The sequence below is a fragment of the Cetorhinus maximus genome, chromosome 22 (genome assembly GCF_964194155.1).
Source record: "Cetorhinus maximus chromosome 22, sCetMax3.hap1.1, whole genome shotgun sequence".
NCBI classification, from domain to species: domain Eukaryota; kingdom Metazoa; phylum Chordata; class Chondrichthyes; order Lamniformes; family Cetorhinidae; genus Cetorhinus; species Cetorhinus maximus.
Genome location: NC_135900.1, coordinates 56,147,863 through 56,161,695, shown reverse-complemented (window position 1 = coordinate 56,161,695; position 13,833 = coordinate 56,147,863). Strand labels below are relative to the sequence as shown.

At 42.7% G+C, this 13,833-nt stretch overlaps 1 protein-coding gene across 1 annotated transcript in view; it reads right to left on the bottom strand.

The window, feature by feature from the left end:
- Nucleotides 1-3,900: 3,900 nt before the first annotated feature.
- Nucleotides 3,901-13,833, bottom strand: part of ttll12 (tubulin tyrosine ligase-like family, member 12) — a 52,950-nt gene continuing 43,017 nt past the window's right edge. The window contains exons 12-14 of the mRNA XM_078568360.1: nucleotides 11,974-12,042; nucleotides 9,461-9,599; nucleotides 3,901-4,239 (exon numbers count right to left, since the gene is read on the bottom strand). Coding sequence (XP_078424486.1) covers nucleotides 4,088-4,239; nucleotides 9,461-9,599; nucleotides 11,974-12,042 — 360 coding nt within the window. The 3' untranslated portion in view covers nucleotides 3,901-4,087. The remainder of the gene's footprint in view (nucleotides 4,240-9,460; nucleotides 9,600-11,973; nucleotides 12,043-13,833) is intronic.

Here is a 13,833-nt window from a genome sequence, read left to right as displayed (position 1 = left end):
TCCACAGAAGGATCACCACAGAAATGACAATTCACACGAATTTTCAATCAGGAATGCACAAAAACAAAACACATCTCATTCAGGAATAATGTATGTGTCCCAATCTTCTCTCTAGTCATCACATCACATGAGGGACATGGAGCAACCATTACATCTGACACTATGACAAGCCCCAACAATTCTCAATAGTTAGGAACAATTACAGAAAACAAAATTACATTGTGCGTTTTTTTTCAAACCAAAACGAAACTTAAAAATCATGTATGCCACCTTAGTGTTCAAACTTCTTTCAATTTTCATTTTCTTCCACTACATTCAAAAGACAACCCTGACATCAGCAGCTGAGGTGGAGGCAGTCAGCTCAGCGTCATGCCCCATTGTCTTAGGTGACCGCGGTGGGCCTTGTCTGGAGGTGTAGGGCCTTCAGGGCTCCAGCCTTCTAGGGATCTCCTGCAGTGGTGCAGGGGAACCCCATCGGCCTCTTCTGGGGTCAATGGAGAAGGAGATAAGGAATTGCTGCTAACCCTGGGGATATCCTGAGACGAAGACCCCAGGGGCAGCTGGCACATAATTCGCCTCCATTCGGGTGCCCACTTGCTCCCTGATAGGAAGGGGCTCCTGGTTGGAGGTCCAGGGTCCTCGTCCCCCTCTTGCCTAGCCACTGCTGTACTGAGGCCATGGTTAGAGTGATGGATTGCAGGTCAGAGCATGTATGGATCAAATGCTCAACCTAGCTCTCCGTGGTGGTCGCCATCTTCTCCATGGTAGTCGCCATCCTCTCCATGGATGAAGCCATGCATTCAAATGCATATCTCGTGGCATGCATGGACTCCCCCATACCCCATGCAAAGCTGTGCATAAGCCCTGGCATCTCCACCATATTTTCCCCTAGCCTCTGCTGCATGTTCAGCAGTGTTCTTCTGGCTGTAACCAGAGGCCTATAATCAGCAGGTGCCTGAGCCCCAGCAGTCCTCCAATTGTCTGGGGACCGGGCATCACATCCTCCCTCTACTGCTGGCACCTGTTTGTGATGTGCTCCCGAATCTACACATGACCCCTCCACGGACCGTGTGGGTGTAACTGTGCTGGCGGAGATGAATGAAGAGGTAGATGACGGTGCATCCTCTGGGGCACTCACTGCTTCATCCCCAGAGGTGGAGTCTCTGGCTCCTCCCATGACTGCCGCCTGGTCCCCGGATGGTGATGGCCTGTAGTGGAGAATGGAAAGAATCACATTAAGGCTCATCACAGTTTGAGCACTTCACATTTCAATGCATCCATCCTGTGTGCCCATTTGCCACTAGAATGGTTGTCTCCTTCTCCTTACTCCTGAGCAGCCCAGCCTTGCTGTCTGCCACCGATCGCACCCCCTCTTCTCCAGCGATCTCCATTACCTCCTCCTCAGTGGCTGTGAGGGCCTCAGATCTAGAACTCCTCCTCCTGTGCATCTCCTCTCCCTGACTCTGTCATGCAAGATAAGCAGACGCACAAAGTGCAGTCAACAAGTAGTGATATCAAGTGGCACCTAACCTCCTTGTGTGCATGCATCTCCATCACCCATAACAGGCCTGTCGTTCAAACATCAAATTCAAATGCACACAAAAGGCAAACTTCCAGGCGCTTCCGCCTCAAATGCCATATGGCACGAAGGCTGAACATACATTTACTCTTCTAGCAGAGCTGCCCACTCACATTTATACATTACTGACAACCACACAAGAGACACCTGTTGAAGATGCGACATTGGCACTTTCCTTGCAGATCGGAGCAGGTCATTGACCTGTTTCCTGCACTGGGCCCAGCTTCGGTGGGTGACACGATGTTTGCTCACTTTCTCTGCTACCTCTACCCAGGCTACCCTGGTCTGGCAGGATGGACTTCTCACACCATCTTCAGTAAAGAGCACCTCCTGCCTTTTCCCAATGGCCTGGAGAAGAACAGTGCAGGGAGACATCGCTGGTCTTCTGCGACAGTCAGATATTTCAGCAAAGATTAGGCTATTCTCAACCAGTGCTAGAGTGTACTGGCAGTGATGCACAGCTTCCCTATTTGAACAGGATACTATCTCATATGCTGCATAGTCAGTTGATGATGGGTTTCACCAATGAGAAGCTTACCCCCCACCAAATCACATGTGCTTTACATGCACACTGCTGGAACATAGAATTTTAATTATAATAGCATGGGAAAAGGCAAAAAGAGAGAAAGTGGAAGTGACACCCAATTCTATTCAGATGTCAGATGTTGACAAAATCCAGCCAGTGTCTCTTAAATGATGTTCAACGCTAAATTTGTACGATAGTTGAGAATCCAAGATAAAATATTCACTATTTCATTTTGCACAGTTTCACACACACTTTTAACTTTTTCTGACGCTATTCACTAAAGGCTGAAGAAACAGAATGTGATATTGTATTTTACCCTATACTGTTAATAATTATTGATAAGCTAATACTGCTTTATTTAGGGTGTTGTGAAACTGTACAGTATTTTGTAAACATTACTGTCGTTTTCATTATAGTCAGAGAGACAATTCTAGGTGTTTTTCAAAGTGAAAGATATTAATGCTGGAAACAGAGCCCTTTCGAACATGCTGAATAAAGTGGCTCTACCCTCTTTGCCTCAGTAGCACTGTGTTGCTCATAATATTGTCCAGGTTTTGTTTACTGTGCATCTTCTCTTTATCTGTGTGTCTTGGCACTGTTCCCTGCATCTTTGGGCCTTAATATAGTCATCACTCTAGAAAATTGGTAGAGCTGAAATTCAAGAGGGGCAATATAATTTGTAACAGAGTGACAGAGTGTGATGGTATGTGAGCCATAAGTTCGAGAGCTCTTATCCACATTGGAAGTTGTATACAAGAAACAAATTAGCAAAGCAAGGCAGTAAACCTTAAAGAAATCAATGACCTTAATTGTCTTTAATCAGGCATCACTTCTCCCAGCCTAAATGTAAAAAGCAGAGAAATAATTCAGTTGAGGAGAGACATTTGGAGAGTAAGTAACTAAGCATGAGAGGAGCTATGCTGAAAAATTAATCTCTGTTCCTGTTTGATTCATCACTCTGCTTGAAGATCCAACTGCTGTGGATAAACAAACCTTACTTTTTTAACCATGATGCTCTGGTCGGCATGTATAATTGACTATGGGTCCTGGGCATGCTTCAGCTTTTTACAAATTAAATCAGAGAAAAGTGTATTTCAAAAGTTAACTACATATATTTCTTTAATGATAGACGGCCCTCAACTAGGTCCCCACGCAGGGTCATAACCCTTGGTGTATAGTTAGCGAGCACTCCTGTCCCATTACAGGTGAGACAGTTTCCTATTTCCAACACTAACCATCCTACAAAATAATAAAACTCATAAAAGTGAGACTTCCAATGTAAAATCAATTAGTGCTAAATTACTTACATGCTCTCAGGCACATCAAGGGCTCTTTTCGCATAGGTCCTTAAATTAATAGAGTGAACTCCCACCAATGTCCAACATTGGTTACATATGAACCCAGGGTCCCACATGTGAAATGCTAGTGTGACATTACACTACACTGTAGTGTCATTTCTCATTCAGTACACTTCTTCAAAAGGAACATGCTCGAAGAAAAACTGACCGCCCCTCTTCTCCCCTTCTTTCAGTATTTGGCCTTTGGCAGCTCATGTCTAGTTTTGGGCCACCTTCTAGTCACTTCTCATGGTCCTGAAACATGACACGCCTTCGAGTGGCACTGCATGCAGAATCTGGCTTCTCATCACATTCATGGGCTGTGCTGACTCAAGGCTGACTGAAAGCAGGCTATGTTTCAGGATCCTGCTTCAAAAAGAAAACAAAGAGGTCGACCTCAAATGAAAAGCTAACCACTATAGCGCAAGTCAAAAAAAAAAATGCATGAAAAAAAACTCTTCCTTTCAAAAATGCTCAAAAGGACTGTAATATTCAGAATTTCTTTAAGCACATACAGAGCTGTGAGAAATTAATGTCTGAAGTCATTCAACATTTGCTAACTGATTTATCCATCTTCCTCCACCTGCAAGACTTGCAACAACTTTTGCAAATAATCCAAACAGTTACAGATGAGATTCCTTAGCATTAGCTTAAACAAGTGACAGGGCAACCAGCTACTTCATCCAAGAAAAGGACGTTGAAAATGTCATTAAAGAAGCTCGGGTGATATTTGCAGGCTCTGGCACAATCTGGGTTAAAATTCACTTCCAAAATTTGAGGCTGCATGATCGATTTTCCTGTAAAAACAAATATCAATAAAGTGTTTTAAGTGTTTGTGCAGAGATTCAAATACAACATGAAATTTGCCCCCCTAATGGCAGGGTGGGGAGGTGGGGGGGGGGGGGGGGGGGATAATGTATTTAAACTAACAGAGACCCACAAACCATCTACAGTGAAATTAGTATATTTAGTGCAACAGTACTTCTCTTATGGGTTTCCAATTATTCTTTTGAAAGACTTGAATAGAATCAAAACTTCTCACTTTGGAAAAAGCTACACAGAGCTGTCCATGTGTAAAAACAGCTCTAGGGATATAAATCAACATTCTGTTACAAGTGTGGCCTCATGGCTTGTTTATAGTCATACAATATGAAAGCCTAATTGGGAATTGTTACCCTTCTCTCCACAACGCCCACACCCCCCACCCCCCACCCCCCACCCAGAGTTGAAAAGGTGGATTTACATGTGATGGAGTAAATACTTTTCCTTCAAATCTGCCCATTATAAAAGATGCAGAAAGCTGTCGACATGCAAAAAGATGAACATAAATGCAAACTCTGTCAAGAGTGTGGCTATGCTGCGCGCTGATTGTTTTTGTTCTCCAACATTCCCCCCACTCAGACTAGCTTCCGTTTCCAACCTTGTACTCAGCCGGTCCCTGGTGCCCCAGTTTACTATCGCTATCAAACAACTTGCATTTATCAAACGTCTCTCACGTAGATGATTTTGGAATGCTTTATAGGGAAGAGGAGAATGCAAAATAGTATCATAGAGCATTTCAACATGAAAACAAGGTGTCTAGTCCACCGACACTACACCAGATTTCTCCCCATTCACACAATTTCCCCAACCAGCTCACTTCATAATCATAACTGCTAATAATATTTAAGACATCCATCAGGTCAGCCCTCAGCACTCCACTGGAGCACCCCATCTCTCAAACCTTCCTTCAACACAGTAACCTTTAATAACATTTTGAATAAACCAGTTGTGATTTTACAAAAATCTGGCATCTTGCATGGCCATTTTTTCCCCAGCACCTGTTAACGATTACCAGCTTTACTAAATTCAATTGCACTAACTGCGATACTGTGGTTTAAACTTTCAACCTCTGGACATTGGTCCAGTGTCATCACCATGACTACGGAGCAGCAGCGGCATCAGCCGTGGCCATTGGTGATCTCATTCGAGAAACTGGAGCACATAATTTAGGCTAACACTGCAGCTTTCCGTACAGTACAGCCCTGCTTAAATTGAGACCGTATCTAACTCAGGGGGATGTAAAAGATGTGCTATTCTAAGAAAAGCCGGGGCTGTTTTCTCTGTATCCCTCATCCAACAATCAATACAAAACAGATCAAAGGTAAAGCATGCCTTGGCTGTGTAGAGGACATGCAGAAACACTTATTTGGGATGTCTTGAGGTTGTAAAAGTTACTTATCAATGGAAATCCTTTTCTTATAATACGCAAATTTTCTTTTGCCTTAAAGTCTGGAAGTAAATTGGTTAATATGATACCTGAGCACATAGGTCCACAAAACTCCAGCATGCTGCTGATTAATGAGCTAGGTTGGTTAATCAGTTGAGGTCTGGGACTGTTTTTATTCAGCTCAATGTAACCCTATAAATTGGTTGTCAAGCCTACCTGCATAAGTAGTGAGAAGCTAACCAGTGTTCTATGCTGGTAGACTGCACGGTTTTGAAGTGGTTACAACAGTAATCCTGTACACACTTGGGGCTTCCTAAGCATTTCCTTTTTTGCCAAACTGCAGCAAATCTCTTTCTATCTTCCTTCTCATTCTTGATCAGGTATCTCCCAAAACTCACTTTCACAGCCACATTTCCTTCCTTAGCTACTGTCTCTGGCTCTGACTTGTTGGGGTTAGTAGATTTTTAAGGTTTGTCTGTAATAATCATTCTGTAATATTCTTAAGAAACTGTAATGTCAGGTTGGCCTGCAAAGCATGATGGTTAGCTTTGTTGAAATATGTCAATTTATCCGTGTGTGTGTGGGTGTGTAGGGGTGTGGGTGTGGGGGGGTGTGAGAGAGAGAAGCCAGCCACACTGAAGAAGGGGAAGTTTTGCAAATGGAGGCAGGTCCACATAGTGGTCAATGAAGCAGCAGATTATAACATATTTTACACTTGTAAAAGATAGAAAAGATGGAGACTTGCATCTAGAAAGCCAGGATAAGAGGAAATGTGCAACAAATTGCAGAAGTTGAGCTTTTCGCAGAAATGTGAACCTTAGGACCTTTGGAAAAACAGAAAACACCTGCAACGGTCTATATGTTGAGGCACAGGGAATCCATGGACTATCAATGACCTCAAATTGATCCAATTATATTGGTCAGGACAAACTATGGCCTTATATGGCATCGTAAGGGTCTCTCAATGGGGGTAAAAGAAAGGGGGCTACAAGTCATCAGTGGCACACATCTACAGGAATAAGACAGACCACAGTCAATGGAACATGGAGAGAAGAGGAGGAGGAGACTGTGCCCCAAAGAGCTCAGATGCAGGAAGTGTCAGAGTCGAGTCTCACTGTATATCTATTGCTGTTGTTAGGTATTAACTTTGTACTTCTTGTGATACTTCACAAACTCTCTCACTATTAAAGAACTTGAGTCCTACCATCTATGTTAGAATTGGTCAAGAACCCTGAGTGAGACGGGTTTTGGTATCCTGTGTCTCATGTGGATTATGTGATATCTTACAAACTTCTTCCAAGTGGATCCCAACTGAAACTGTGCCCGTTGTGTTTCAGATCCACCCAGGACTGCAGATATTTCTAGACATTCAGTATTCCTGTTCTTTCTGCATCCTGAGATCCATACAATGCCATGTGCCACCACATGCATTTTCAATCTCTCTTCAGCAGCATGGACTCACTATCTCAAAGCTGTCCTGGTCCACAGTTTCATTCCATCCTTCTTCTCATCTGGTACTTTAACAGAAAACTTTTTTTCTTCCTTTCAGGTGTGAAGGATCACAAGCTTCAACAAATCTCGAGTGCCAACACCACCACTCCCCAACCACCCCAGATACTTTGACACTCACCTTCATGACCTCCAACCTCATAACCATGCAACCCAAAACCATTTGCTTCTACCTCCTTCCCGAAATCCATGAAGAGGACTACCCTAGTGGACCCATTATTTTGGCCTATTCTTGCCCCGCTTATTTCTTCTTAACTCTATCTTTTTCTTTCCTTGTCCAGTCTGTACCCACCTACATCCATGACTCTTCTATTGCCCTCCATCACTTTTAAGTTTCCAGTTACCTGGCCCTAACATCTCCTATTCACCATGGACATTCAATCTCTCTTTCCCTCCATCCCCCACAAGGATATCTGAAAGCTCTCCGCGTCTTCCTTGAACAGAGGCCCAAAGAGTCCTCATCCACCACCACCCTCCTGCATCTGGCTTGTTCAATGTTCTCACATTGAAAAACAACTCCTTTCAAGTCCACTCACTTCCTCCAAATAAAAGATGTTGCTATGGATACCCATATGGATGGTAGCTATGCCTGCCCTTTTGTGGAATTTTCCTTGTTCCAGTTCTATTCGGGTCCCTCACTCATCCCCTTTTCCGGTACGTTGAGACTGTATCAATGCCATTTCCTGCTCTTGCCCGGAACTGGAAAATTTCACTGATTTTGCTTCCAATTTCAATTCCAATTTCCATCCTTCTCATGCCTTCACATGGTACATCTCTGACTCTTCCCTTCTCTCCCTTGACTTCTCTGTCTCTAATTTCTGGGGATAGACCACCAATCAGAGGATGAAAAGCCACTGACTCTCAAAGCTACCTTGATTACACTTCCTCACACCCAGTTTCCTCTAAGGACTCTATTCTTTTCTACCAATGCCTCCATCTGCATCATATTCATTTGGATGAAGCAACTATCCATATTAGCACTTCCAATATATCTTCCTATTTCCTCAAAAGAAGATTCTACCCAGCCACTGTGATTAGTGGGGCCCTTGACTGTCTCCATTCTATTTCCTGCATTTCTGCTCTCAACCCTTCCCCTTGCTCCCAGAACCATGATGGGTTCCGCTTCTCCTCACCTTCCACTCCATCAGCCTCCATATTCAACAGATCATCCTCTATCATTTCTCCCACCTTCGGAATGATGCCATCATCAAACACATCTTCCCCTTCCCTCCCCTCTCAGCTTTCCGAAGGGACTGATCCTGCAGTGATACCCTGTTCTACTACTCAATCATCACAACACCGTCTCCTTCTCCTGCTGCACCTTTCCATGCCTTTATACCTCCTCCCTTCTCACCATCCTAGGCCCGAACACTCCTTCCAATTGAAACAGTGATTTACTTGTACTTCTTTCAATTTAGTGCACTGTATTCACTGCTCACAATGTGGTCTCCTCTACATTGGGGAAATCAATTGGTGACCACTCTGTGGAACTCCTTCTTTCAGTGTGCAAGCATGACCCTGAGCTTCCAGTCCTGTCATTTTAAGTCTCCACCTTGCTCCCACTCTGACTTCACTGTCCTTGACCTGCTGCAGTATTCCAAGTTTGAGGAACAGCACATCATCTTTCGACTGGGCACTTTACAGCCTTCTGGACTCAACAGTGAGTTCAACAATTTTAGATCATAACTGCTGCTGTTCTATTTTTCTTTGGTAGTTTGGTTCTTTTTCTCTTATTTCTCCCTAATTTTCTTTGCTTTTGGGCAGCAGCTATTCACGATCCTGTCATTCACACCTCCTCTAGACACATCTTTTGTTTCTTTATTTGTTCCATTACCACCCACTTTGGCCTTGCACCATGAAACATTTTGTCATTTAATCTCTTCTGTCTTCCAACCCATCAGACCTTCCTTTTTGTTCTTCTTCCCACCCTGCCCTCTTTCACTCGCTCAAAACTTATTACATTTTTAACTTCACAGCTTTAATGAAAGGTCACAGATCCGAAATGTTAACTCTGATTCTCTCTGCACAGACGCTGCCAAACCCTTTAAGTGTTTCCTGTTTTTAACCAAAACGTGGGGGAATTAAAGTAAAGGTGAAAAGTGTACACTTTATTTTGTGGGAAAGCAAAGTTTACTTGTGTAGATTTCTTAGTGGTTTGGAGACTTTCATAATAATATATTTCAGCTCATATCAAGATACCCAATGAAGAAGAATGATTATCTGCATCCTTGTTTTACAGTTGACTTGATAGCTGTATGGGTCCTGCACGAACAACAAAAATCCAAGGAGAAAACACTTACCATCGCTGTCTGTGTCCCATTTCAACATCAGATCAATAGCATATATTGCTCGGGACGATGGATAATTGCAGATACCAAAGGGGGCAGGTTTAGCTGTAGCCACTTGAAACAGTTCAACAAATGATTTATGTATTTCCTCCTGTTACCAAAATGACAAAAGTAATATAACTGCACAAGTAAAGACATGAAGAAAGTAACTCATCTTTAGTTTACAAAAGCATGAATATCTTCTGGAACACAGTAGCTCTCCTGTGCTTTTGCTCATCTAAGTCAGAGGCTACCTGATTTTATTACGGTTGCGTGATAAAGTAGAACCCAAAGGGCTGGAATTTTTTGAAGTAGGGCATCTTATGATGTGTCCAGTTTGTAAGATATTTTCTGCAGCCTTTAGCTCAAAACATTTTTGTCCCGTAAGTTGCTGGAGGCATCAAGTTATTGATGCGGCGTGAGGACAACAGGGTATCTGGGACCTGTGGTGAACAACTGGATCAACAGTATATCTCCTTAACAAATGAAGCTAAGGGATTGGGAAAGAAAGGGGATCGGATTGTGAATTAGAATGGGTGAATTCAATGGCCCGTAAGTTCCAAGGTCTGGGGCATCGTAACTGTGGTGGGGTGGGTCACCAAAGATGCGCTGAGGAACCGCTCCCCCACGCCTAGAAGTCCCCAGGTAAGGATTATACGGCAATTGCCTGGGAAGTTCAAACTTCCGTTGGGCAATTGCCCTGCAATGGGAACCACCCAAAAGTACAATATAAATCGCAAACTTCAGATGATTCTGAATGTCCAACAGGAATAGTTACCCAGAAAAAAAGTTAGAAAAATTAAAACCACTTCTAATTTCTGGGTAACTATAATACTGACCCCACCCCCAACACCGAACCCCCATGGGGATCGCCCCTCTGACTCTAATTGTCACTCCACAGAAGTTACGGGCCAATATCAATCAGGTCCAAGAAGACAGATAAAGCGAGGGATTAAAAGAAAAAAAAAACAATGACAAAAATTTTTAAAAACCAAAACCTGACTTCCTTAAAGTCTCTAACAAATTACTTCCTGAAGGAATGAAAGCACATGCTTTTAATTATTCACCATCAGGGCCAGAGGCTAACTGGCAGTCATGAACAATAATGTACATGAAAGGATGCTCACGGTTTTCATTACCAGACTTCACTTTCTATGATAAATTTAGTGGGCAAGTAATGTGCAAATTCAGCAACTTAATGAAACTCATGGAGTGAAGTTAGGAAGCACTTTTTCCACACAAGAGGGTACTGCACAACTGAACTCCCCCTCCTTACTCCCACCAAAACAAAAATGTTGCCTTGGAAATATAGTATCATAAAACGGATACAGCACAAAAGGGGGCTATTCTGCCCATCATGGCTCTGATGGCTCTCTGCACGAGCAACTCGCCTAGCTCCCTCCCCCACCTTTTCCCTACAGCCCCGCAAATCTTCTCTCTTTAGGTGCTTATCCAATATTCTTTTGAAAGGCACATTTAAATCTGCCTCCCCCATCCTTCCAAGCACTCCATTCCAGGTCTTAACCGCTTGCTGCATAAAAAGGTTTTCTCTTATTTTGCCACTTGTTTTTTTGTCAATCACTTTAGGAATTCCTCATCGTTTTTGACCTTCACTCTGTGTTTTTCCCCAGTCTAAATTCAGGTTATTGAATGCCTCTACAATCATTGCTCTATTATTTTTAGATCTCTCTGAAATGTGCTTACAAATGTGTTCCTTTATCTCCTCTCGCTATTTGCGGGTTTATAGTAAACAACCAGCAATATAATATCTCCTTTTCTGTTCCTTAACTCGAACCAAGTTCAATCTTTGAATCATCTGGTGTGTTATCCTTCATGAATAATGCTATCCGCTTTCCTGTCAATTTTTCTTTCCCTATCTCTCCTGAATATACTGTTGGTAGGCATGTTTAATTCCTATTCCTCTTCATGTTTAAGCAAGATCTCTATATCACCACAACCTCATGTGGCAACTTGCACTGTAAGCGATCAACCTTATTTGTAACACTCTTCCTGTTAACCCACATATTTCCAACACCATGACAGTCAGCTTTACTTTTAACCCCCAATTAATTCCTGCACTTTCTGCATTATTCTTTGTTCTGTTGTTAGTACCTCCCAGTTTTCTATACACCTTGTCTCCTCTCTCTGCCACTCCTCTTTGCTGCTTCATCCTGGTTCCCTCCCCCTGTTAAATTTAAACCCTCTACCACAGCACTAATGAACCTGAGGATATTGGACCCAGCCTTATTTAGGTGTAACTGTCCAGCTTATACAGGGCTTGTACCAGGTCTGGTCCCAATGCCCCAGGAATCTGAAGCTATCTGTCCTGATACAAATAGCTTTTCACCTCTGCTTGGTGGTGACGCTTCCTATGTAACCAAACTCATGGTCTGGCTGGCTGCCCTGAAACAAAAGCCCAATGAATACATTTTAGAAATGTTTCACAGTAATAAAACTCTCAAAAAAATACGATAACTGGAACCCACCTCTGTTTTCTTCCAAGGATACTTGGGGTATTGCTTTTCAAACATTGGAATAAACTCATTGTAGTGGACCTGTGAATAATTAACAATTCAGTAATTAAGACCAGTATGTCACAGCCAGTGTGTTAATATAATAAACGTAAAGATAGTATAACATTGGTGCTGCAGAGGAAGCCTTCCACTTCTGTTAGAACACATCTGCAACTGTATCGGATTACTGCAATTCCATAACTTTAAAACAGATCAAATTCTTTGGCATAAAACACTAGGATAATTGTTAATCTGTCTCATGTATTTCCATTCTCTCCATGTCATTATTGAGATTGGGCTGCTGTGATAACCATGTTGTTCTTCCCAAAGTTCTACTCGTCTCTTAACAATCAACAATAAAATAAAATTACTATTCAGTACAAGGTATTGATTCGACCAATTCTGCAATTATTTTTGCAATAGAAACCCATTGCTGACAGACCATTGAATATGATCTGGTATAAAGCAATTCTGGATGTATTAATCATTCCTCATCTCCCATGCCTAAAAGGCACCCAATCACGTGCTTCTCCACATAAAAGATCACAGGCATCCTTTCAGTCATTAAAACTAAAGCAGAAATGCTGGTAACATTTAGTAGCTGAATCAGCACCTGTGGAGAGAACAGACAAGTTAATGTTTCAGGCATGGACCCTTCTTCAGAACCGAAAAATTGGAGGTGGAGAGGTGCATTAATAAATGAAGAAACAATATATGAATGGACAAAAAAAAATATTGGAATGATAAACGTCAGTTAAATAATCAACAAAAGATGCAGATACTGAAAAGACAAAGGATGTGTAAATAGCCAAAGAAGTAGGTGGTTTGGGGAAATGTGACAAAATGGAATTCTTGGGGATATGGTGTATAATTAAACCAGGTTTGAAAATGAGGGTGCAGCAAAAGTCTGAAGTTACTGAAATCAGTGTTCAATCCAGAGGTTTGCAGATTGCATAGGAGAAAGAAATAGTGTTCTTGAAGCTTGTGCTGAGCTTCGTTGGAATGAAAGAAGATCTGAGTGGGGAACAAAGTGTGGTTCGGTGAGCTAAAGGTAACTCGGGCCATACTGGTGAACAGGGCAGAGGTGTTTTGCAAAGTGTCACCTAACACAAGTTTGGTCCCCCAACATAGAGGTGATTACACTACAAACAGCCAATGTAGCATGGCAGACTAAAGGAGATGAACCTTAATTGATATCTCACATGGAAGGAATGTACAATGGAGATTGTGTGGGGGGTGATGAATGGGCAGGCAATGCGCATCCTACACTTGCACAGGAACAGTTGGCAATCAAGGTGATGAAAGCGTGAAATGCAATGTCCAGGAGACAAACGTATCTCCTGAAAGCAGGGGGAGGAGAAACGTTTTCAATGGTGGGGTCATGTTGTAAATGCCAATGGACGATTTGGCAAACATGGAGGCAGATGAGATGGAAGTTGAGAACCAGGTGTGGATTCGTCACAATTGCGTGCGAGGAGGTAGGGTAGGTCACGGCGGAAGCACAAGAGATGGAACAGACCTAGTCAACGGTCTACCACAGATGGTAATCCTCTGCTGAATAAAAAAGGAGCGCATTTCAGGAGCTCTCGTGCAGGTGGCAATGTCATCAAGAAAATTTGACTGAGATGAAAAAACTGGGAGAATAAAATGGAGTCTACACAGGTAACAGGATGGGAAAAAGCAAACTCCAGGTAGTTGTGCGAATCAGTGGATGTTACCGGAAGACCTACCTGATGAGACAGGAGGACAGAAGCCCAGGAAAATAGGAGAACAATAGAACATGGAAATATAGTTAATGAAATTCTCAGCATTAGAATGAGAACCAGCAGTACC